The sequence below is a fragment of the Solanum lycopersicum genome, chromosome 5, assembly GCF_036512215.1.
Source record: "Solanum lycopersicum chromosome 5, SLM_r2.1".
Classification (NCBI taxonomy): Eukaryota; Viridiplantae; Streptophyta; class Magnoliopsida; order Solanales; family Solanaceae; genus Solanum; species Solanum lycopersicum.
Window position 1 is genome coordinate 1,538,834 of NC_090804.1, and position 26,330 is coordinate 1,565,163.

Sequence of the window (26,330 nt, forward strand, 5' to 3'; positions counted from 1 at the left end):
GCTCTTTTGTATTTGCTTTCTCCTTTAACATTTATTGGACTCATAACAAGCAAAGTTACAAGACTTGGTCTAAAGTTTTTTTGAGATTCAAGTTGGGGCAAATTTGCCTAAAAGGGTTAAAAAGGGAAAGAAATATTCAGTTGGAATCATTGGGCCACCACATCTGTTTTTAGACCTTTTTTCTATGCAAATTTGGATTTAATTGCTTTTTTTAATATGGATATTGTTTGTCGCCTTTGGATTGACTTAAATCGTGAATTGATATCGTAACTCTTGACAAATTACATGAAGCAATCATGATCTTATGGGAAATTTAGAATGCTAGAAATAGCCTTGTTTGGAAGGGAAGATCTTTACGACTTGAAATTGTTATCTAAAATGCTGACCGATTTTGACAAGATCGAACTGAAGCACGACAAATAACGTCTGCAACAAAATAGTGTCCTCCTGGTGAGAACTTCTTTAAATGCAATATTGATGTTTCGTGGGATATTGCTTCCGGAAGCTTCATCAGAGGACACACTAGTCGGTTAGGAAGACAACATGATCCACTTAAGGCCGAGGCATTGGGTGTTTGAAAAGCACTAATCTGGCTAAAGAAACACTTTGCAGTAGCCCCGATAATTATAGAGAAGGATAATCTTTTGGTTAAACAAGCGCTAGAAAAGATCTGTGAAAACTACTACTTAGATGTTATTATTCATGATTGTAAAGCACTTATTTATGACTTCACTTCTATTTCTTTGTCTTTCCTAAAAAGATCAACGAAATAGTGTGCTCCACCAGTTAGCTCTGGCTTGGGGTTTTATGACTGATGCTATGGAGTGGATAATAGATCTCCATCTTTGATTCATGATGTTCTCAACTTTGATTTGATAATAATTAATCAAAATGCTTGATTCAAAAATAAAAAACAAAAAATATGGATATCGTATAACAAGTGAGAAATAAAAAAGAAAAGATTGAATTCATGAAACTTCCTTTGTTAGACCAGCAAACCATTTTACTTTTAAGGGTGAGTTTGGTACGAAGGAATATATTATAAATAAGTGATTTTTCTAGGTATTTAATTTGTAAGTAGGATTCATTATCCCAAAAATCTTTTTATATAATCTACGCAAACACTAAGGACGGTGAAGGTGGATTATATAAAAAGGTAGTGGATATTTTACTCCCTTGAACAAAGAGTTTTTCACGATAAAATTCTTTGTGTTGATTACATTCCGCACTTTACTTCTTGTTAAGCAATTGAAGAACCAGATTTTCCAGTAAATAAGGTGGCAGCATAAATTTAACAAGAGTTAACTTCTATTTATGTCAAAAAACAACAGTTTTTTTAAATTCTCACTGCATTATTGTTCACTGCATAACTATCTGTACGTTGTTGTTCACAGTATAAACAAACACACGACGTTCATATTCAACCGCGGTCATGAGGTTTAAAATCTCTTGAAGAAAAGGTACTTCAGAGCACAAAAAATCTCCTTAACAAAACTAAGAAAGTTACCTGTTCCATCCCCTTCTCCGTCTTCTTGAGCTGAGTTCGAGTTGAAGATATTGCTCTCTCTGTTAGAGGCTCCGTAAAACCTGGTTAATCTTTCTGATACAGATTGTTGGGTTTCATCCAATGATTCTTCATTACCTTCATAGTCATCATCATTTTCTTGTACTAAATGTATTCCACATTTCTTCAGTTCAATACCTGTAACGGGTAAGTTGCCCAAGCCGACATGTATAGAATCTCCATCTTCAAGAATAGATACTAATGGATGATAATCTTGATGCCTGCATAAATAAACTTGATCCTCGGACGTTGTTGGGACTCCTGCCAAGTACATGCCAGTAGTAAATACTGGTCTATTTGCTCTAATGATTTTCGCAAAGATATTAGGGACTACAGGCAGTTCATCCCGTAAATCATCTGGTTCAGCACAGTTCACAGAAACAACTATGGCAATAATCACTGCTTTGATATCATTGTTTTCGTGCTTTGAGAAATGCACCTCATTCGGAGTAAACCAACTTGGAATTTCATTGCCTGGAATACTCAAATTATCCAAGTTCTTCACAGCAAGCTGAGTGTGAAAACAGTTGTCATTAAGGTAACTGTTTTGGCAAGAAATTGAATGAAAGAAATGGCGTGTTTCGTATGACAGGAAAAAAAAATCCGGAAAACATTTTTACGAAAGCATATAGGAGAAAATAGTACCTTATCAAGTTTGTTTCTAACAATAGAGGCACAAGAGACGTTGCATCCAACCATATGTAACATTTTTAAGGATCTCAAGCATTCGACACCTTGGACGTCGCCCAAACTCATGCAATTTGCGAGGTTTAGTTCGTGCAAGAACACTAATTCTGAGATATCATGTATGCTCTCTAGTGCCCCACAATTTGCGGCATTTATCTCGAGCAAACTTGAAGGAAGAGGAGGAAGAGCTTTCAGCTGTTTGCAGTGGGGAATTAAGAGCTTTTTCAAGAAATGTAGTCCTTTCAGACTAGACGGCAAATGGGAAAAATCATTGTGACCGAGATCGATGAACTCCAAAGATGACAGTTTCTCAAAATCATCAGGTATTTTCCCAACTATTCGCCATGCACGTGCATTAAGTTCTTCTAACAAGGATAACTTTGAGAAAGATGAAGGAAGCACAATAGGTACGGTTTCCCTTTCTGCATAGGTAGCTGTTTCTGTGATTTCAGTACTTTGTGGTACCTGCACAAGTGTAATTTTTTGAAAATGTGGATTCAACATATAATATTTATACTAATTTTCACCACAGTATACCTGAAGGAAAGGCTTCTTTCCCATCCTCAGAATCATTAAGCTCGATAGCATCCCAAAAGTTTGAGGTAATACTGTTACTGCAGTCTCCTCCATTAACAAGTGTACTAAGTTCTTTAGTTCCCCAATAGAATCTGGCAGTTTGTGCAGACGCTTACATTTGGTCAATCTCAATATGACGAGATTCTGCAACTCTCCAACTGATTCTGGCAGCTCCGTGATAGCATCATTTCGAGTAATAGTCATTGTTCTAAGAGCTAATAATTCTCCAATGGAATCGGGTAGTGATCCAAGGTGCTCACAGTTCCTTATCTCGAGAGTCTTCAGTGATTTAAGGGCTCCAATATGTGGAAGACAACGGATCGGAACCTTATCTATTTGAAGCTCAACCAAAGAAGCCAATCCTTTAACTGAAACAGGCAATGCAGTCAACTGCTGACAGTTTCCAAGTGATAAGGACCTAAGATAATATAGACAACCGATAGATTCTGGTATAATTTCTATTGCACTGCCATAAAGCCAGAGATTTGCTAAAGATTTGAGGTTGCCAACAGAATGGGGAAGAGCAGCAAGTGACTTGCACCTAATTAAGCTTAGTGTATGAAGGTTCTTCAAATTTTTAATAGAATCGGGTATTTCTTCCACGGCAGAGCCATTAAGAGAGAGTTCCTTCAAAGCACTTAAATTTCCTACTACCCCAGGAAGTTGTTTCAATGAGTAGCAGTGGTTTAAGCTTAACCTTTCAAGTTTTGTTAAGCGAAATATACTTGAGGGCAAATTCACTATAGCAGTCTCATCTAATAGAAGTTCTTGTAAAGACTTCATCTTGCCTATATCTTCAGGTATCTGTTTCAACTTCGTGCAACCCGAGAGTATCAGCTTTTTAAGATTTTTCAGCCCAGAGACCTCACCTGGAAATTCAACAAGGTTGCGGCAATCTCTTAGATTTAAATGACGTAAAGTTGTCAAATTCCCAACTGTTTTGTGAATCCTTTGCAAGTTGCTGCAACGCTCAGCTATCAACTTTTCCAACATCTTATGCTTTGATAAATCGGGAATAGCTGATATTTTATGACAATCAGAGATATTCATAACTTTCAACTTGTTGGCCACCTGCACAGTATAGAAAAAAATGGTGAAAGAATATATATTTGAGCTTGAAAAGAAATGAGACCATATCAGGACTTTCATCAACTAAAGGATGCAATATAGGTATTCTAATTGTATAGAACCAAAATTCTGTGATTCTGATTTCGCTTTGGGAGCTCTATAATCCAATGATGCTTCATTATTATAACAATAAATGATCATAGCTGAGAAGAGAATTTTTAGCTTCTTCTTGCCAGATTATCACCCATCATTAGCAAGTTCTTGACATTAATTTATTATATATGTGGAAAATGTAAAAGCATACCTTTTTACGACTCCAGGTCCATTCCCCGCTTCCAATCCTCTCTATTTGGCTCTCTGAGAGATCAAGTATGGCAAGTTCACTTGGGTAATAATTAGAATAATAACTTGAAAGAGTGCATCTTTTCCACTGGAGCCATTTCAGTGAAGAAGGTAACTTCCCCAAATTTCCCTCTAGTTTCACATTATCAAGTTGGAGTAGCCGCAGATTAACTATTCCATCAAATACTTCAGTATTCAATACTAACTCATTGGTTTCTTTTGCATCATTTTGAAATTGACCTTTGTATAACTCTTTAATGTAAGCTAACGCAGAACTGAAACTGGGAACTTCTTGAAATCGCTCTCTAGTAATTGCTTTTGCGGTTTTGATCTTTGATGAGTGCCTCTGGTGCTGATCCAGGATGATCCCTTGGATATGTTGTGTTCCCTGTTGTTTTTATAACACATCAAATTTTTCTATCACAATATAAGTTTAGCAGCAAAATAATCAGAAGAAAGCAGCTGGAAGTTCTTGTAGAACATAACAAAAGGACGTTAACTTCTTTATGGTCACCTAATATGACTACAGGTAACTGTTCGTAAAAAGAAGGATCTGTTTAGGGAAAACAAGACAGGTTAGAAAATTCTGACAATATAAGAATTTACGGGCGTAGTGTATAAGTTAAATTCATAAAGAAAGTCATACCTTTCTTCCTTGTAGCACACTCAAAACATCAGCAACATCCCAGAGCCTGCTGCGCTTTCCAGGATCGGAAAAGCCTTCTTGCCTAACAATCTGTCTTCCCATATCTCTTATCTGGTCATGCATCCACAAGTCCCCACCATCAATCACCTTAATCAATGATCTAGTGGTCAATGTGTCAAAAGCAATCCTGGCTCTAAAACCACATCCTTCCATCACATCAATTACATTTTCGACTTTCTTATCTAGTTGATCAAGAAATAAACATGCAACATCCAGGAATATACACTTCTCTTCATCATCAAGACCATCGTAACTTATTTTCAAGACGTCTTGAAGACGGGGTGAGCGAATTTGTTTTAGCTTTCCTAGAGCATCTACCCATTCCTCCTCGCTTCTTTTATCAAACAAGAAAGAACCAAAAACTTCGAGAGCCAATGGTAGCTTTCCAGTAATTGAGACAATTTGCTTAGATAATTTCAGAAAAGTTGGGGATGGGTCTGGTCTTCTAAATGCATGGTAACTGAATAGTTTTAGTGAGTCAGTATCACCCAATTCTCTCACCTCAAACGTCTCGTCAACGATGTCTTCTATCAGAACTTCTTTGTTTCTAGTACTAATGACAACCCTGCTTCCTTCAAAAAACCAACTTTTCCCCCCAATTAGTGCCTTTAGTATGTTAACATCGTCAACATCATCTAAGACCAGCAGGATGCGCTTTTCTCGAAGCATTCGCCTGAACTTTTCTCTTCCCTCAATGGCATTAGCAGGGGAGAAGGAGAACGCGTTGCTAGGGAAGAGACCCTGTATGATTTTCTTCTGAAGGGACATAATGCCTTGTTGAGTAGCTATTTCCTTTACATTCAAGATAAAAGTCCTGTGTGTAAAATCAGAAGCAAGTTTATTGTAAAGAGCCTTAGAAAGAGTTGTTTTACCAACTCCTCCTATTCCATGCAACCCCAAGATTTTGACACCGTTGCTCTTGACATCCAACTGTCTTATGAGTTCTTCCAGACTGTAATCAATTCCAACAACAAACGGAGCTACAACCATTGGGGAATTGCTTAATTCATCCAAAACTCTTTGCACCACCAACTGAATCAACTGTGACTCGTCACTGTAGAATGGAAGCAAATTAATTAAGATCAAGTTAACTTAGGAGGTCTTGTATCTGTATTTCCTAAAAATCATATTCGAGGAAGTTCAGAGGTAAACGGAAATGATAATGTCACGACACAAAACTAAGGGGTCGTGAAGGCATTCAGCAGCATCTCCTTACCCAATGGACTCTTCCTTATCCCTATATCAGTCACCATTGATGTGCTCTTTACGGCACCATCACATCAACAAATATGGATTATATCCAACAGATAATAAAAGAAGGAATTGCCAACAGTCTAACAAACATTAAAACACAAAATATTGCCAACATATCGATTATTAAAACATGTGCTTTAATCATCAAAACAAAGTCAAATACCCTCAGGTATCCAAAACATGATCATGAGGTTCATCGTTGTAAAAACATATGCATAAACATCATTTTACATGTTGAAACTCGCTCCCACAAGCACAAGCCCACAATGTAAATCATAAATATCAATTTTCATTATGAAAATTGATCAAACACTTGAAATGTATTCTTTTAAAAGTACTTCTTTTGTTTAGAAGGTATGTCTCCACTTAACTCGATTGAACTTGCGCATTCATTCAACGACATCCCACAATAGTCAATCTACTCATAAAGTAGCCTAATTTTGTCATTAGAGGCTCAACATGATTAAGTTGACAGCTAAAACTCAGCTTATTAGGCCTACAAATAACCATACAATTGAAACACTAAAATTTATCTCATCTCTTCCAAGTTTTGCCCATTGTTTATCACTCATTTATATTATCTATATACCTATCCATCATCTAACACAACTAGATATATGAGGTTCATCCGCAAATCAATCAAAATCACCCAAACACCTTGAGATGAGCCCATGGTTCTAAGTTCTAACCTCAAACCAATAGGTCAATTCCAACCTTAATTCATCTATATCCATAACCAATTACTCCCTCCGTTTCAATTTAACTGTCCTACCTTGTTTCTATATTGAGTAAGTTTGTCATTTTCAATATCCCACCTTACAAGTTTAAGACAACAAAATTCTAAAGACTAACATACATAAGATTCAAAAATACTCGTATCTTTAGCTATTCAACTTTGTATCGAATTAAAGTAAGATACTTAAATTGCGACGAAGGAAGTATGATATATAAACAATATAAAATACTCAAGTGAAGAACATACCTCATCTTCTTGAAATTTGGTTTTCTTACTTGCTAGGTCAAACTTTAGATTTTAGACAAAATGGTTGTACTATGAGGTTCAGATTCTTGTTACTGATTATATAATAAGCCAAATAATTTACCTTTAAAAAAAGTTGTGCAAACAAAAATAAAAATAAAGTTAGGCCGGCTATGTGTCACTTTAAACATTTATTCTACAACCATTTTTCAACCACCTTAATCTATTTGTTTTCATTTCCACTCAATCCATGTCTCTTTCTAGACATGAGGTTTACGGTACGTCAAAAGTATTTTTAAAATTTTTTCATCTTTGATTTATATAAATAAAATGGTGACACCTAAATCAACAATGGAGCTCATGGTGCAGGCCATTGCTGTTAAAAAAAAGTTTTAAAATTATGGCTATCTAAATTAGAACTTTGACCTCTTACAACTAAAATTTTAGACGACACCAAGTGGTACAAATCACACTGACAAATATTGGGAAAAATTAATAAAATCACACTAGTTTGAAATAACTATATTCTATTTTATTAATTGATATCTCATACCAGATATCAAGTCAAATACATCTAGGAAGATGTTTTTTTTGCTGTCAGATACATTTAAATAGGGAGAAAGACGAGCGAGAACAAGAGAGAGTCGAGGGAATTTATTTTTTTTGTATCTCAATTACATGTGAATCACACTAATATATGTATTTCGAATACTAGATACACGAGCGAGATGGAAGAGAGGCGAGCGAGATTTAGACACATGCGAATATACTTGTATACAATGTATCTAGAACAAATTACACCTAATTTTGATTTCATATATCTTGAAATAGATGTATCTGGGTGCACCTAAATTTGGTAAATACGTAATATTATAAAATAATATGTATCAAAATAATTAACTCCTACACTAATAAAATTTCGATAAGTTACCGTAAATACTAAGTAATTAAGCTTTCTAATTAGTGGATAAGGACATATTTGGATAAATCTTACAATTATAGAGGTCCATTTAGGAAGACTTAATCGAAGAGGGCCAAAATTAAATTTGTTAGATTTTAAAGAGTAAGCCCAAGCCCATAAGTATTATTGATTCATTTCATGTATCGATCTTCGTTACATGGAATTAGAATCTAGCCTACTGATAATAATGTATTTTTAGCATATTATAAGTTGTTGTTTTTTTTGTTTTTTTTATGATGTTCAAAGCCTGTATTTCGTACACAATAGGATTCATTCAGAAGTGACGCTCTGAACATAATTCTCTCCATACCCAAAGCTTCGTATATAAGTTTGATTAATTCTCAAACAACAGCATATACATGGGTAGACATATAGCCATTAAACTTCATGTACACTACTAAATTATGGAATTATCCATGTGTTTCGGAATTTCTTTTATTGTTACTCTATATTTGACGATAACATAATTTTAAAAATATTATCATTTTTCCTATAAAGAAACCACATATATACATTTTTGTTAATTGAAGATTATTGATGCTCATTCAAATATATTACGAGGATCAAATTTTAAAAGTTCATCAATGACTAAGAAGTCAAAAATGCAATTAGCTAGCCGTAAAATTAATTAAATTAGAGAGAGCAACCAATAAAAAAAGGAGATAATTAAGCTCTAATAATATAATTAATGTACACTAGCAAGTCAAAGACTCTTTTAATTTGTATGTGTTGAATTAGGGAATAAAATAATGGAACCACATAATTGGTATTTAGCACAACTTTTCAAGAATAAGTACTAATTTATTGAGTTAATTATTCTGGTTTACACAATATATTATTCGTTAAGTACGTACGTAGACTTGTTGCATGCATGGGGACAGTGCATTTCCAAGTAATTAGCTAAATACGGAATACCATTACATTATATTATTACTCTCTTCGTCTCAAATTATCGATCATACTTTTCAAAATTAATTATCTCAAATTATTTATAATTTTATAAATATAAGATAAAATTCTTTATTCTTTTTTTATTTACCCTTAGCAGTAATTATTCTTAAAAACTACAAATATCTTCATTATGAGAAGATTACACATAAATAAGAGAAAAGCACGACCTATAATTTAAGACAGAAAATAATACTAATAGTATCATGATTGTGTTAGATTCATGATTGAGTTTAAATATGGTGGATGATAAAATTCCAATATTTAAATTATATAAAAAGTATATAATATCAAATCTATTTTTCACCGAGTTTTAAATTATAAGCTATTTATTCTTGAAAATTACTCGACTATCAAATAAAATTATTGCAATTGCCGGGTCACTCTCATTAATTAATGTTAAGAGGAAAACAAAATTTATGATACTGATAGATTGATACATCCACTAGTTTTTCAATTAGGCTAACAAGGTGTCTTTCACTAAAAAATCTACCTAAATTGTGATATAACTTGTTTGATCGAATTTTAAAAATATATTTATTTTTTTAAAAATTAATATTTTTATTTTATTTATTTATGATTAATCATGAAAAAAAATTAAACTTCCAAAATAGTTTTGCTATCATTCAAAAGCACTTTTAACTTTTTCCTAAAACTTAAAGCTAAATACTTCATACTCTTTAAATAAGCATTTTCTAAAAAAAATGAAATAATTTATAATAAAGAAAAGAAAATAAGTTTCAATAATAACATTTCATGTTGATTTTTCTTCGCCCATTAACACACTTTATCATCACTCGGCCTCCACAACTCCTATCTCCATAATCTCACACTTTTAGTCCCACCTTTTATTATGTTTATTTAGATTATGTGTAAATAATAATATTTTTTATTTACATATCGAACGTAAAAAATAAGTAAAAATTTCTCTTGCTTTTTTTTTTAAAAAAAATAATTTGACAGATTTTAGCTCACCGATAAAAGTGAGTAATTTTATATTAAAGAAAGATATTCTTTAGGTGAAGGTTTAGACTCTTTAATTAATTCAGATGTTGAATTATTACGCCTTACTCCTAGAGAGGACATATCGAGAGAATAATTAGTAGATTGATGAAAATCATAGCACCATAAATTGAATTTTTCTTTAACAAAAAGCAAGATAGATCTTCATACCTCAATATTTATATATATTTTTTAATTATAATTTATGATATATTCATGGACAAAAATTTCACACCCGAAACTATACAAGGAGACCAAATAAGTCCACCATCATCTACCCTATGTAGGAGCTCAACAGCTCCACGTCACACGAATTTAGCTTCTTAAAGCTCAAATTCGAAACCTCTAACTATCAAAATTAGCCTTAATAATCACATTCTAGGGTTTCTATCAATTAGATCTATTATTTAATTTGATTCCAATTTGTTAAACAGAATAAAAAAAATAAGAAGATTTAGAGAGAGAATTATAGTTACCCATTATCGTAAACCCAACCAGAGACTCCTCCAACTCTTTCCATGGCGTTTCTCCACCTCGCCATTTTTTCCGGTGAAAACTTCCTTTCCAAATCCCTAAATCCATCGAGAAATGGCCCTAACTGCCTCCGTACATCCGACGGATTAACTCCGTAGAACAGAGGCAGAACGAGTTTACCCAGCTCATAGATCGTTGCTAATTCCTCGAGGCACCATCTCGAGGAAGCATAATTTGGGGAAATTATAGCAATTACAGCAGCAGAATCGTTAATTGCTTCTATTAGACCTGTTGAGATCTCATCGCCCTGAGTTAATCCCTCGGAATCTCGAAAAACTCGAATGCCTTTCGAGTATAAGGCGTTGTATAAGCTGTTTGTGATGTTGTTTCGAGTATCTTCGCCTCTGAAACTCAGGAAAATATCGTAATACAGCCGGAGTGATGAGAGTGAAGCAGTAATTGCCTGCTGCTCGAATTCCTCCATTAGAGAGAAAATTGGATACGATCGGTCTACTCTGAGGGATCAATTAAAGGATGCAACTTCAGAGAGGTAGCTGTGTATTATGTACTGTCAAAATGCTTTTGGTGTGCAGTACGTAAGGTATATGTAAAAGGAGAGAGTCATAAGAGGAATTTCCTTTTCTTTTCTTTTTCTTATTTTGATATTTTTTCGTGAGTTTTTGAAATCATCATTCGTACCAAAATTTGATCTTTATATATAGGTAGTTTGCTCGTTTAGATATTGGATACGTAAAGTTAGAATAGGTATAATTTTTATATTATATATATAGAGATAGATATTTAAATTTGTATAAAATTGAATAAATTGACACATTCATCCTAATGAAATCTATATGAAAATTTTGTGTCCTACGTGGCATCCTACGTGTATCATGTTATGTAGGATGTCTGTGTCTACTTGTTCGATTTTATACAAGTTTAAGTGTCTACTTGTGCACATTCAAAGTTAAACGTCATCGTTGCCAATTGACGCCAAGTTAAGAGTCATATTTATGTATTATTATATAAATATTGCATCCAAGTGAATGTGCATGTTTGCGAGATATACTATCTCCTTCGTCCATCTCTCTTTTATATTGCTTACCTTTCTCTCTATGTATATGCATTTTCAAAAGTATCTAATATCTTAGATACACGTATTTAGTATGATTCACATGTATTTGAGATGTACTGACTTTGTTACTCGCATCACGCTTGTCTCTCTTCCTATGTATACGTATTTTTGGAATGTATCTACAATGTATTCGGTATCCTGTATATATGTATCTTGTGTGATTCACACCTATCTGAATATATCACCTCTGTTGCTCGCCTCCCTCTCCTATCTCATGCGCTTCTCTCGTCTCTCGCTCCCTTCACTCCCAGTGTATTTGTGTTTTAGAGTTTATTTTGTGGGGTAAATATATACATCTAGGTAAATCTTATTTGAAATTTGACATGAAATTATTAATTCAGTGAGATAATATGTAATTAATTCATTTTATATGGAAAATTAGTTATATAATAGAAATGTTTTTATAATAAATTTGGTTTTACTTTTACTTTTAGGTTTGTCGTGAATGCTTAACATTTATTTTGAGACTTGATTAATTTGAATTTAGGTTGAAAAAAATTATTTTAGGGTTAACACACTTTTTTGGAAGATATTCAATTCTTCATGCAACTAGGGGTGTTCAAAGTTTGATACAATAAGCTTGACCATAAATCTTAGAAAATGCTCTACCAATATCTTATCAAATTAAGGCGGTTTTTTAAAATATAATTTTAATTTTATACGATACAATATAATATAAATGTTTTAGTAAAAAAACATTTCCTTTTTAATAAGTGTATGTAAGCCATGGGTGAAACTTTTGGACTACTAACATCTTCTTGTTTCATAATATTTTGATTATTATTTTATCTGTTGTGATTATCATTTAGGATTATTTACTATTGTCTATATTATGTTTTGTCATGACTTTTTAATTTTCATTATTTTTTTTATTATACTATTTAAAATTATTTTTTTCCCAATAAATTAAAAGACTACTGAAAAAGTATTTTCTACCTACGAGATAGAAGATAATGTCTACATATATTTAACCCTTTTCAAACTCACACAATATACTAAAACCCCATGTCAAATCTTGGGGCCTCCTAGTACAAGAACATGACATATACTATCAATAAAAATCACATACAAACAACTAATTATCAACATAAAAAAATAATAATTATCAATTGAGTGGAAAATTGACATAACTGACTTTTAAAAATTATTTTACTTATATTATACTGCTAATTGGAGTTAATTAGTGAGTAAGATTTTCTGAGAAGGTACCACAATTTTATCAGAAGTTGACCAAGTTGATGATTTAAATTTGGAATCTAATATATTTTATTGGTTGAAATAGTAGACTTTTTCGAACTTTCAGTTCAACTATTTTGTCCAATAAAAAAATTTCAATTTTGATTTACGAGTAAATTATTCGATGAGAAGTAAATTAATATACAATTTTTTATAAACAACGATGTATATATTTAAATAAAATATTCGTCAATTTTAATTATATGCTTAAGGAAACAAAGTTTTTTTCTGTTAAAAAATAGAGAAAAATAATGACCAAAAAATTATTCTGAACGTCTGTCAAATCTATTTATTTTACAGGGAAAAAAGGACGAAAAAATATAAACAATTTCCTAAAAATAATTACAGATGGTGTTTAATAAAACCATGTCAAATGTTTAGAGACGTGACATTTAAATAAAAAAAAATACAAATAGCTAAACATCAACAACAAAAATTAATTATTAATTGTGGGGGAAATTGACATTACTGACTTTTAAAATTGTTTTAATTTTTTTGCTAGTACTATGTTTTAATTAGAGTTAATTGGTAAGTAAGATTCTCTGAGAAGGGACCACAAATTTTAAATTTACTAAATAACTTGATCGATTCAACAAGGTTGACGATTTAATTTTGGAATTTTATAGTAATATTTTAAATTTTTTTATTTGTACGATGAATATAGTTGGCGTGTAATGTTATATTTTTTCAAACTTTCGTTTCAATTACCATATCCAATAAATAAATGTGAATTCATAGGTAAATTAAAATGTTGATCTTACGAATAATAATAATAATAATAATAATAATAATAATAATAATAATAATAATAATAATAATAATAATAATAATAATAATAATAATAATAATAATAAACTAGTACTAGACAAATTTGAGATAGGCAGATTAAAAAAAATCTTAATAATTTTATTTAATATTTTCTAAGCATACAAAAATTTGCTATTCCAAATATTTATCAAATCTATTTATTTCATATTAGTGTAAGTAAGTTGGAAACTAGCACCATGACATTGTCTGTTATTTTCATATTTATTTCGTTGAATTATCATATTTGATATTAATTATTACTCCCTCCGTCCGGTATTGTTTGTCATAATTTCTATCTTTAGAGTTAAACTATAAAAACTTTGATTAATATTTTAAGATGAATTTTTTCATCATATTAATATTGCCAAAAGTTATAATTTGTAGTACTTTTCATGTAGTTTTAGAATATTTAATTTTTTTTATTTTAAAATATCGAATTAATATAATTTAATTTATCTTTAAAAATTAGTTAAATTAACTTTCGATAAGCGCAACATGAAAAACAATTCTGGACGGGGGAAGTAGGTTACTAGCTTAAATAAATCATACTTCTTGTAACGAGTATTGTCCTTTATTCTCAGTTCATAATTGTGATATGCTTAATAATTAACCGTTGACATTCATTATTTAAAATGGTCACAAGTTGTTTTATTAAATTTCCAAATTTTACACCAATATCATAGTACAAATGGACTATTGAAAAATGAATTTCAAAGATTATGAGTGACATGATAAGAATGAAATGATTATATGATATTATTCAATGGATACAAACTACCATTACTATAAAAAAAAAAAATTAACGATTCACATCAAAATATATTAGTTACTGTATTATTTAATATGAATCAATAATAAATTAAATTATCAATAAGTTTCGTAGTTAATACTCCATAGAAGTAAATACAGAGGTACCAACGAGGCGATGAGAACCATTTGAATAAAATTAATTCCAACTATATTTAAGTTTGAAGATTTACACACTAATCATAATAAATAAACCCTAAAAAAAAGGATAATTTAGCAAAAATTCTCATAATTTGTTTGATGTATATATATAATATATATTTATATTTGCATGTTCGTTTTTAATATATAAGTAATACATTATATATTTTTTTTGTTTGAGAAATTCTAGAGATGTCTACGAACAATATTAGGGAAATATTGCACATAGTGTTAGGATTTTTCGTTTTTATATGCACTAGTTAATTATACCTATGCATTTAATTTGATTTTAGCTGACTTCCAATGTAATTTTATACTACATGAAATTTTATGTGATAAATTATGTTTATATTTTTCGTTTAATATATGTATTATTCGTATATATGTTAGCTGAAGCTAAATTAAAATACGCATTATTATGCCAAAAACTTTATGAACCGTTCATGATTTTCCCGCTGACAGGTCTGTAACCGTAAACCGTACGATATATAAACAATACATACAAGTTCCAGTACAGAGCTGAAACGAAAAAAGGGAATTTCCGGCTATGGCGGACGAGGAGGAGGAGGAGGCGTGGTCCATGACCTCAGGGCACAGATTCCGATGGGATATATTTCTGAGTTTCAGAGGAGAAGACACTCGTCATGGTTTCACTGGGAAACTCTACAATGAACTCGTACGGAACGGCGTACGGACGTTCATCGACAACGAAGATCTGGATCGCGGTGAAGAGATCTCGAAGAAGCTAGTAGCTGCGATTGAGGATTCAGCGGCTTCGATCGCTGTGATTTCGGAGAACTATGCTGAATCGAAATGGTGCCTCGAAGAACTAGCGAAGATCTGGGACTGTAAGAAGCTATTGTTGCCGGTTTTCTATGAAGTTGACCCGTCGAATGTGCGGAAACAGAAAGGTACGTTTGCGAAGCATTTTGACGAGCATGAGATTTTGCTGGAGGCGGCGCCGGAGAAGGTTTCACGGTGGAGAGATGCTTTGACGAAAGCTGCTAATACCTCCGGTTGGGATTCTAGGTTCTGGTACGTACAGTACACTTCAATTTCATCCCTATTTAGTTTTTTCGAATAAATTACAGTAGCGAAATTAAAATTTTCAATAAAGAATACAAATTATATATAAAAAAAATTAAATAGGTGAATGGAGTTTTATTTGATTTGAATTTTGATAAGTTACTTAAAATTTTTATCATGATAACGAATGATAGAAAATACGATATAAAATTTTAAAAATAGATAAGTTAATCTAAATATGTTTAAAAGTTGATTAGTGTATATTAGGGTGTGCACTCGAGTTAAATCAAATAATCAAATCAAATGAAACAAAATTTTCATTTGAGTTGATTTTTTTCTGGTTTGATTTCGCTTTTTAAAAAAAAAAAATCGAAAAAATTAAAATTATATATATATATATATATATATATATATATATATATATGGGCTATAAACTAAGCCGGAGTTAATCACTTTTGTCCATTTTTGATTATTGCCATTCACGATGATTATATTTATATTTTATCGTTAAATATCTTATATAATAGTTAACTCTTAAGTATCATGGGTTAAGTTTTTCTTATGATTTATATTAGAAAGTATACTTAAGGGATTCTATATTATACTTTGATTATGTTATTAATTATTGATATAATCGAATAACCAAATCAAAAAAAGTCAATTCGAATAGAGCAAAATCAAATCAAATCAATTTATTTTGATCGGATTGAATTATATTTTTACAAAATCAAAAATCAAAATTCAAATCGAATAGTGCAAAATCAAATCGAAAAATCAAATGCCCACCTCTAATTTATATAAGCTAATCCAACTCCCTTTCATAATATAATATATATACGTTATCATAAGTAATTAATACATGTACATTTACTTCGATTCATAACTTTTAGAAATAGAATAAGTTAATTAATTTCAAAAATTATTAGAAGTTAAGTTCATAAAATTTAAATTTTAAATTCGAATTAGCCTAGCTCCTTTCACATTCATCAAATTCTGCTTTGTTTGTTATTGATGGTCAAGTTCTTATCCTTTCATGGCAATCAAAAGACACCTTCGGAAAATTTTACGCGATTTAGTTAGAATTTTGAGATTCAAAGTTTTAAATTTTGATAGTGAATTCAAATATAAAAGTTTTTAAAAATAAAATTTTTATATCTAAAATTTACGTTAAAATATTATATATCACGATAATTAGTTTAAATTATTTTTAAAAACATATAAAGAAATTTTGATTAAAAAAAACTTGATTAAATCTTGAAATTTCAACCATGTCATAATAGTTGTTGCAGAGGGAATAATTCTAAGTCCTAACCTAGCTGTTTTTAGGCATCGAACTATAGGAATGATTCAATCAATTAATTATTTCAAGAAATTTATATTCGTAATACGTTTTATTTTTTGAGAGTCAAACAATTTAAGTTCGATCGGGAATTTGCTACAGTAATCTTCAAATTTCTTAAAATGAGATTTATATATTTGTAAATTACGTAAAAAGATATTTAAAAGATATATGAAAAAATTATAATCAAAGATTGACTTGTTTAAATCTCGAAATTTAAAATGTATCACATAAGTAGGGGCACATAATACTATTGATTGATTTTTAGGTTAATTTTCATCAATATTAGATACTTTTCGTGTTGATTCAATAATTTCAGTTTTTCTTCCTTTTCATTCGATTCAATTAATTTTGATATTGTATACAACAAAAATGGAGAATATTATCATAAACTTATACTACCCATGTCATTTCTTTTGGGGGTTACTTTACTGTGTATAATTAAAGCTTCACTTTTATGTACGTTCACTCAATAATTTTTATATGTTCTAATAATATTTAAATGTATATATACTACTAAGTATGTTTGGTTTGTTCATTAATTTATTTTTCTCAACTTTTTATATATATATGAATATAAAAAACAACCCCATTACTTTGATTCTGCCCTTTTTAAACAGAACTATAACAATTTCAATGCCAAACATGGAGATACTACAGAAAAAGAAAAAAAAAAGGAGAGAAATCCAATCACATTTATCATAATTATAATTAGATGACATGTTGATTAAAAAAAATCACTTACTTTTATGTATGCTAATTATTTGGTATGGTTGTAAGCCTATAGGTTCATAGCAAAACCCATGTATTGATGGAAAATAAATAAATACTAAAATTCGGTTTTTATTCAAATCAAACTCTTTTGTTTCAAAAATAAAATTAAAAAACTACCAATAGAAGTTTAGGCCACGACAAGAATTTGGGTAGCACATACATATTTTCTAGATATGTATACTTGCATTACAAGTTCGAGCTATGAAATAATCGTTAATAATTGTATTAATTAGAAATACCATTGGATCATCTAATTTACCAAATATATATACATTATTATATAGATAAGGTATATACTATTTATACTAAATATATTTACAAAGTGTATAAATAATGTATACTTCGACCATATTTGTAAACTAATCATCTGAAAAAACTGTTCCATTAGTTTTGTTATTATAACTAGTAAGTTGAACTATACTACATTAAAGGTCGTTTAGTAGAGTCTATAGAAAAATGGTTAATAGAGTATATTAGTGATGATGGGATTATAAAAAAAATTATAGAGTATATTAGTGATTAATAAGGTAAAGATTAGTTATGTTGCCATTATGCATTCAATAATTTTAAAAAAGAAAATATTTTTCACAAAAAATTCCTCCATATTCCTTTAGTTTTGTATACTTTTAGGGACAATTGTGTTTAAATCATACTTGTGCATCTATCAAAAATTGTTGTATTGTTAATATCATGATTTGTTATGTACTAATTATATATATGGTAATACCAAAGTAGAATGTATGACTAATGATATTTTTGTATTGGTTATACATAGTTAAAAAGTTGTGCCAAACAAAAAATTTATAATAACACTAATACATGCATTGTTTTCTCTAATATCAATAGCAAACGACCCCTTAGAAGTTGTGTAAGTTGGGTCTGTTCTAGGATGATAGTGTGTGTGATGAAGGAGTAGGTTGAGACAATATGGTTGGTATGAGCTAGGTTATGCCAAAGGTAACAAATGATTTATGAGGTGTTGGTGTGGTATAGTTGGGCGTAGAGGCGGAGTTACCCTTGACCGAGGGTAGTACTTTTTGATATAAAATTTTGACTCCACCACTTATTGAGGGTGTTAGTCACAATCCTTCACTCCGAAAAGATAGGTTCCATACAAAGTAGAGTTTTATAAAGCTAAGTGGAAAACCTGAGCAAAAACCTTATGTGATGTAGTGATGAATTGCAATATATAATCAATCCTTTATACTTTATAGTACCTATATATAAATCCTATGAAAATGAGTGGATTTATAGCTTACCTAATTTAATGGTGGTGCACGTGAACTCATGGTATCTCTACCAAATTAGGAGTTGATCAGATGTTATCTTTTGACTCTCATGCTCCAAAAAGGCTAAGTGGTGCACTTGGTTGAATAATAAGTTTTGAGCTATTTACTTGGAGGAACATGGATCAATTCTCCGTTTTTTAGCGGTGCACCCATGTTATAGAAATCCTGAATCCACCTTTGTCTATTCATCATTTCACACGGGAAACTATTCTAAGAGAAGTTCGAATCTGTTCTGTTCGGAAGAAATGATGGAAGAATTAGCCTGCATTTGGTGGACTATGTTGGAGGAAAAAAATTTCTAGATATTTTGAGGATCAAAGAAGTTCATAGAAAGAATAAAATTGAATTTATATTGCCTTTTTTATTCTTGTGTAAAAGAAACCCTGTAAATGATTATGAATCTATACTTGAATGTGGGGCTGAAAATTTGCTCATCTGATTTCATTGTTGTCATATTTGTGCCAGGGAAGAAGCAGATTTAATCCAATCTCTAGTCAAGAAAGTTCTGGGGAAACTTGATAATACACCTATAGGTGTGGCTAAATACCCCGTAGGACTTCATTCTCGTCTTGATCAATTGCTCACGCTACTCGACGTTAAAGCAAATGGTGTGAAAGTTGTAGGATTGTACGGAATGGGAGGAGTGGGCAAGACCACTCTTGCCAAGGCTTTGTACAATCAGCTTGTTGTTGATTTCAAGAAACGTAGCTTTATTTCAGATGTTAAAGGAACTGCAAGGCAACAAAATGGTTTAGTCACTCTTCAAAGCAAACTCATTTGTGATCTTAACTCAGGCGCTTCGCCTATCATAGACAGTACTGCTAAAGGTATCCGATTAATAAATGAATCTGCGAATAATGAGCGAGTTGCTATTTTCCTAGATGATGTGGATGATGCAAACCAACTTCGTGAATTGATTGGTGGTAGAGACCAGTTTTGCCAAGGAAGCAGAATCATTGTCACCACTAGAGATCAAAACGTCTTAGATCCAAGTATTGTAAACGACACTTTTGAGGTAAAAGTGCTCTACTTGTCTGATTCACTTAAGTTACTAAGTTATCATGCATTTGGAAAAGAGCAGCCTCCGAAGAAGTTTTTGGATCTTGCTAATGAATTTGTAACACTTAGTGGGGGATTACCTCTGGCTTTGGAAATTTTTGGATCTTCATTGTTCTATAAGAAAGGATTGAAGGAGTGGGAAGATGTAGTGCAAAAGTTTAGACAGATCCGTCCAGGTGAACTTCAAGATATCTTAGAAATAAGTTTTGGTGCTCTAGATGAACAAGAAAGGTGCATCTTTCTTGACTTAGCATGTCTTCTTCTTAATACAAGGCTTGAAAGGGAAGATGCAATTGCAATATTTAAGGGTTGTGGTTTTGCCGCTGAAACTGCAATAACAGCACTCACAGCAAAATCGCTTCTTAAAATAGTTGATGGAAATGTTTTGTGGATGCATGATCAGCTCAAAGACATGGGAAGACAAATCGTACAACGTGAGAATTCTGGAGATGTTGATAAGCGTAGTAGATTGTGGAATCACGATGATATTATGACTGTCCTAAATAACTACAAGGTATGGTTTTAAGATCTAGTTGACACCTTTTGCATTTACAGTATTGTTTAACTTGAAGTTAGTACCTACTTGTTCATTGAGATGAAATTTGGAGAGATTCCTGTTTACTACATGATGGTTAAACGGCTAAACAAGTATTCTACTGGCTCGTGTTGCTTGCCCGGTCAGAAGTTTCAACATATTTTTTTTTGTAAAAAATTCTATTATCAGTGTGATTTAGTTGATTGTAGCAGGTAATTCACTATCTTTTTCTAGGTTCTTAATCTACACACAGTTCAAATACTTGAACATCTATTTGTATAAAATCTGTTTACTGCATAATTTCCTCTTTTTATCTAGTGAGCTAGTTGTGGTATGCTTTTGAAAAAGTATTACCAACTGTATATCTTTTAGTAATAGGAGTTAAAAAATTTTCTTTCACAAAATACTACGTGTATTACTATTTGTTAATTTAGTATAATGTAACAAATTGCAGCCAAAGATACCTTCAAATAGAAACCAAGAAGCATTTTGCAGTTCACCTGGCTTATTCACTCATTATTTAATTAAGCTTTTAACTTTTGTGAGTTGTTTCTAGCTTCCCCTCTTGATTTTTTTATCTGTTTTGATAAATTCAAGGGCACAAGTAACATTGAGGGTATTGTGTTTCACTTTGAGAGGAATCAAGATCAGAATCCTAAGGAAGTATCCTGGATCTGTTTGATTTTGAAGAAAGTACTTGAAAAGTATATTGGCCTAGGTAGGACGGCAAATGGTTCAACATTTCACACTAGAGCTTTTCAGTGCATGGTCAAACTGAGACTCCTCCAAATCAATCATGTTAAATTGGTTGGAGATTTCAAGCTATTACCTGCTGACCTAAAGTGGCTGCAGTGGAAAGGTTGCCCTTTGGAAGTTATTCCTCCAGAGTTGTTGTCCCGAAAGATTGCAGTTCTTGATATATCGGAGAGCATGATCACACAGGTCTGGATCAAGAAAAAGTGGAATTTATACCAGAACAAGGTAAGTGAAATAGTTCAACCAATCTCCTTCTTTACAACTTTGTTTGATGGTAAGTAGGAAGAACTACATGTCTCCTTTTAGACAACTTTGTTTGCTGGTAATTAATTAAAAATACTACATGTCCCTTTAATCATCCATAGATGATTTGTAGATTCACAAGCTTTGTCAGGTAAAGAAAGGTAGAGGTAGGAGGAAAAAGCTTTGTTAAATGCTCCCATAAGAAGGTGTGAAAGATTGATAGAGGTGGGTTTAAAGAGGAGTAGAGGTAGGCCGATAAAACTTTGTCAGATGCCTCGGTGAGGAAGTGTGAGAGGTTGATAGAGGTGAGTTTAAAGAAAAGTACATGTAGGCCGAAGAAGTACTGAAGAGTGGTGATTTAGACAGGACATGGTACGACTTCAGCTTATCGAGGACATGACCTTAGGAGAATATACAGGTCGCAATTAGGGTTGAAGGTAGTTGAGGGCTGTCTCACTTCCCTAGGGGGTAGATTTGGTGGGTAGATAGTATTAGCATTATTCTTATAGTTTCTTGTTCTACGATTACTGCTACCACCGGTTGTTTCTTGTGCTTTGTTTACCAAATTATTCTGCTCTCTATGCCTTGTTCTTTCTCTGTGTTGTCTTTTTCAAAATTGTCTTGTTATGTATTACTTGAGCTGAGGGTCTTTCGGGAACAACCCCTCCTATTTTCCACGAGGTAGGGGTAAGGTGTGCGTACACTCTACCCTTCCCATACCCTACTTGTGGTTATAAGTAAATGACTAGTTATTTTTCAGGCTCTATGAAGCTGAAGCACACAAGGAAAAGGTACAATTTTTATTGTATTAATTTGAAAGCTAGGCGTTATCAGCTCCTTTCCCTTAATGTTTAACTTCTTGGCTTTACTGTCTACTGATCTCAAAGGGATATTCTGCAAGCTTTTATGCAATGACTGAGAAAATCTTCATTTGATAGATGGCAGAGCAGCTGAAGGTTATGAATCTACGTAGGTGTCGCCAACTTAAGGACATCCCTGATTTATCTGGACTTCAATTGGAGAAGCTGATTCTTGAGGAATGCAATGAACTGGTTAAGATCCATCCATCAATTGGAGACTTGACTATGTTGACCCTTCTAAACATGAAGGGTTGTAAGAATCTTTTGGCATTTCCAGATGATGTGTCTGGATTGAAACGTCTTGAAGTACTTATCCTATCTGATTGCTCAAGTCTAACAAAATTACCAGAGGACTTAGGTGGCTGGAAATCCTTGAGAGAGCTTCTTCTTGATGGTACCGCAATAACAGAGCTACCTAACTCTATCTTCCGCCTGAAGAATCTTCAGATGTTGAATTTAAATGATTGCTGGTCTTTGAAGTTGTTGCCTACAGCTATCGGGAATCTAAGTTCGCTGAGCTCTCTATCTCTTAGTGGATCAGCTTTAAAGGAATTGCCTGATTCAATTGGAAATTTGAAAGATCTTGAGGAATTAAGTTTGAGAATGTGCAAGGGACTCATCTCACTTCCTGATTCCCTCGGAAATCTTAGATCATTAATACGACTTTATCTTGACAACAGCTCCATAAAAGAATTGCCACCTTCTGTTGGTTCATTATCTCAATTGAAGTTCCTTTCACTCAGCAATTGCAAGTCCTTTAGTGAGTTGCCCAATTTCAAGAATAGCTTCTCGTCATTGATTAGGCTTTGTCTACAAGGGACCTCAGTTAGTGAACAAAGTTTCCAGTTAGGAAGCTTCGAGTCCCTTGAGATTCTTGAGCTGGGGTACTGCACTTCAATCAGATCTTTATCTAGCTCAATTGGAAAGATGTCATGTTTAACTACTTTGGACCTACATAATACATCAATTTCTGAGTTGCCAGACGAGATATGTTTATTGGAAAAACTTTGGGAGCTGAACCTGAACAACTGTTTGAATCTTCAACATCTTCCGGCTTCAATTGGAAGCCTTAAGAGGTTGTGTTACCTCTATATGACGGAAACTGCTGTCTCAGAATTACCTGATCAAATTGGAATGCTTTCAAGCTTAAAGCTACTGAAGATGAGAAAGACACCACAGCTTAGAGATGATAAACTGCTGCTGGATATGGAAAATGGAGAAAGTTCTAAACGCGTTACTCTTCCAGAATCATTTTCGAATCTCTCATCCTTGGAATTCCTAGATGCTCATGCTTGGAAAATATCTGGGAATATTTCTGATGATTTTGAGAAGTTGGCTGCTTTGGAAGAACTTGACCTCGGGTACAATGATTTTTGCAGCCTCCCTTCTAGCATGAAAAAACTGCGTGTTCTCAAGCGTTTGATTCTCTCAAACTGCAGAAAGCTCAAATTTCTCCCTGACCTTCCCTCAAGTTTGGTATGTTTACATGCTGCAAACTGCTCCGCGTTGGAACAGATAGCTAGCGTAGCAAATTTGAAGTACTTGGAAGATCTCCAAATCAGTAATTGCAAGAAGATAACAGATATTCCTGGCCTTGAAAGCTTGAAATCTTTGAAAAGGTTGTATACAGTTGGTTGCAACGCGTGCTTGCCTTCTATAAAAAGGACTATTTCTAAGGTTCTTTCTTCTTCGCTCCTCCCTCACCCTCTAAGACGTCAAGATTATATTTACATTTCTACATCTAGTTAACGAAAACTCTGAATGCAGGATTCTCTAAGGCATATGCAGTATCTCTGTGTTCCAGGGGATGACCTTCCAGATTGGTTTATTCATGAAGTACCTAACTTCTCAACTCGTAAGCATCGTGATCTCAAGGGAGTGATCATTGGCATAGTTCTCTCTCTAGACCAACAAGTAGAGGACAATTTCAGACACAAAGTCCCAGCAATCGTGGATATACAAGCAACGATTACCACACCAGGTGATGCTAAACCTAAACATACAAAGACTTTGTACTTGTTGGGGGTTCCTGATACGGATGAAGATCAGCTATACTTGTGTCGATTTCAAGAACACAGTTTTACGTTTATGTTGAAAGAAGGTGACAGACTGCAGGTTGTAGTTAGGGAGAATCCGCGTTTTAATGGCCTCAAACTGAAGAAGCATGGAATGCACTTGGTTTTCGAAAATGATGATGACTTTGATAACAATGATGAGGATTTGTTTGATGAATCTCAGCAATCTGTGTCTAAGAAACTTGCTAACTTCTTTCATTCCCAGAAATGAATTCAGCATACAGGGAGTGGATGTGAATCCAAGAACTTTATAAATGCGGATGGTCTATCAGAAACAATCTCTCTACCTTCTAAAAGTAGAAATAAAAGTATGCACTCTCCCCGACTTCATTTGTGAGATTACACCAAACATATTGTTGTTGTTGTTGTTATGTGTGTATATATATATATATATATATATATATATATATATATATATATATATATATATATATATATATATATATATATATATTAAATGCTTCTTCTCTGTTTGTGGCTTGGCAAAGCTTAAACATTGTTGAAGATAGATGGATTGTGATAACTTGTACTCTAACTAGTTGTTGGGCAATATATTTCATATTCCAAACTCCAAAATTTAAGGGGTCGTTTGGTTGCTGGTTAGAGTTACGTAGGAATTAATTAGGTAAAAATTAGTTATTCATAGTCATGTACTTTCATCGTTTCAATTTGTTTGTCTTATATTTCTTTTTAATCCTTTTTTTTAAAGAAAAAAAAGAAAGTAATTTTACTAATTTAGCAACTCGTTGATTCTAACATTTCACTCTAAGCACAAAGAAAGTCATGGCGAGGCATTAAAACTGCACATAATTTTTCCTCATATCTATTTTCTTTGGTTATTACAACAATAAATTTATGCATAATAATTTTGAAAGAAGATTTTATGATAGGAAATTTTAGTAGCTTGATTAGTTGATTATTCGAAGAATATTAATTTTTTAGTTATTGCATATATATTAAATACTTCGTCTTCGTTTGTGGCTTGACAAGATTAATTTGAATTAAAAAATTTGTGCAGATGGATTGATTGTGATAATTAGCAAATATAACTAGTTAATATGCAATTTATTTCATATTCCAACTCAGAAACTTCAGTTACTTATGTAGAGATTATATATTCATATATTACTAATTCATATTTGCTTTCACTTAGAAGAAAATAATATCGAGTTTAATGGAATAAAGTATGAAATTTAGGGATTAATAACTTATATTTTATTTGGTCGAAGGTACAAATTTGTTCCAAATTAAATTTATTCCTCCAAAGTTCAACCAAACATAATATAAATTTAATCTTCAAATATTTGACTTTATTCTGTATATTGAAATTCATTATTTTGAGTAATTCTAGTTTGTTTGGAACGTAAAGTATAAAATTCTTTATCATATACTATTGCACAGTACTTTTTTTTTGTTACGTTGTTTTTATATTATTATTATTATTATTTTGTTTTTTGCTTTCTTTCCTTTTAAAATATTTTTTACGTTATTATTTTTAAGTTCTTTATGAATTATGGTAATCGTACATAAACAAACAATATAAGCTCTAGAAGGAAAAGGAGAAAAACAATTAGTTTCCAATAAGGTTTGTATATGGATTTTTTTTAATTTAAATGGATGAAATAATGATACATACACATTAGTTGAACATAAGAGATGGCCTTTCTCATGGAGATTCCTCAAGATA

The 26,330-nt window shown here is 32.1% G+C and overlaps 2 protein-coding genes across 3 annotated transcripts; one reads left to right on the forward strand and one right to left on the reverse strand.

Annotated features, from left to right (window-relative positions):
- Window positions 1–1,290: 1,290 nt before the first annotated feature.
- Window positions 1,291–11,266, reverse strand: LOC101253784 (disease resistance protein RPV1-like). Of its 2 annotated transcripts, none has more exons than XM_010322337.4 (6): window positions 10,564–11,266; window positions 4,884–5,997; window positions 4,200–4,625; window positions 2,789–3,898; window positions 2,210–2,716; window positions 1,291–2,075 (listed from the first exon to the last, which is right to left on the reverse strand). In XM_010322337.4, exons 1-6 carry the CDS (start codon window positions 11,043–11,045, stop codon window positions 1,440–1,442), a joined length of 4,275 nt encoding a protein of 1,424 aa, XP_010320639.1. In that variant the 5' UTR covers window positions 11,046–11,266; the 3' UTR covers window positions 1,291–1,439. The 2 variants fall into 2 exon arrangements, with proteins under 2 accessions (XP_010320639.1, XP_025886804.1); XM_026031019.2 differs by lacking the exon at window positions 10,564–11,266 and adding an exon at window positions 7,180–7,340.
- A 3,831-nt stretch (window positions 11,267–15,097) lies between these two features.
- On the forward strand, window positions 15,098–24,968 carry LOC101254091 (disease resistance protein RPV1). The gene is made up of 5 exons (XM_004239319.4): window positions 15,098–15,722; window positions 19,581–20,688; window positions 21,307–21,690; window positions 22,647–24,245; window positions 24,336–24,968. Exons 1-5 carry the CDS (start codon window positions 15,235–15,237, stop codon window positions 24,852–24,854), a joined length of 4,098 nt encoding a protein of 1,365 aa, XP_004239367.1. The 5' UTR covers window positions 15,098–15,234; the 3' UTR covers window positions 24,855–24,968.
- The last annotated feature ends 1,362 nt before the right edge of the window (window positions 24,969–26,330 follow it).

What these genes read in the sequence shown, in the direction of transcription:
- LOC101253784 (XM_010322337.4), bottom strand. Translation starts at nt 11,045, where the DNA reads ATGGAGGAATTCGAGCAGCAGGCAATTACTGCTTCACTCTCATCACTC. An exon ending in GTGTGCTACAAGGAAGAAAG is followed by an intron (nt 4,626 to 4,883) that starts GTATGACTTTCT and finishes TAAAAACAACAG; the next exon opens with GGAACACAACATATCCAAGG. An exon ending in TTAGAAACAAACTTGATAAG is followed by an intron (nt 2,076 to 2,209) that starts GTACTATTTTCT and finishes TTTCACACTCAG; the next exon opens with CTTGCTGTGAAGAACTTGGA.
- LOC101254091 (XM_004239319.4), top strand. Translation starts at nt 15,235, where the DNA reads ATGGCGGACGAGGAGGAGGAGGAGGCGTGGTCCATGACCTCAGGGCAC. An exon ending in GGTTGGGATTCTAGGTTCTG is followed by an intron (nt 15,723 to 19,580) that starts GTACGTACAGTA and finishes TATTTGTGCCAG; the next exon opens with GGAAGAAGCAGATTTAATCC. An exon ending in CTGTCCTAAATAACTACAAG is followed by an intron (nt 20,689 to 21,306) that starts GTATGGTTTTAA and finishes GATAAATTCAAG; the next exon opens with GGCACAAGTAACATTGAGGG.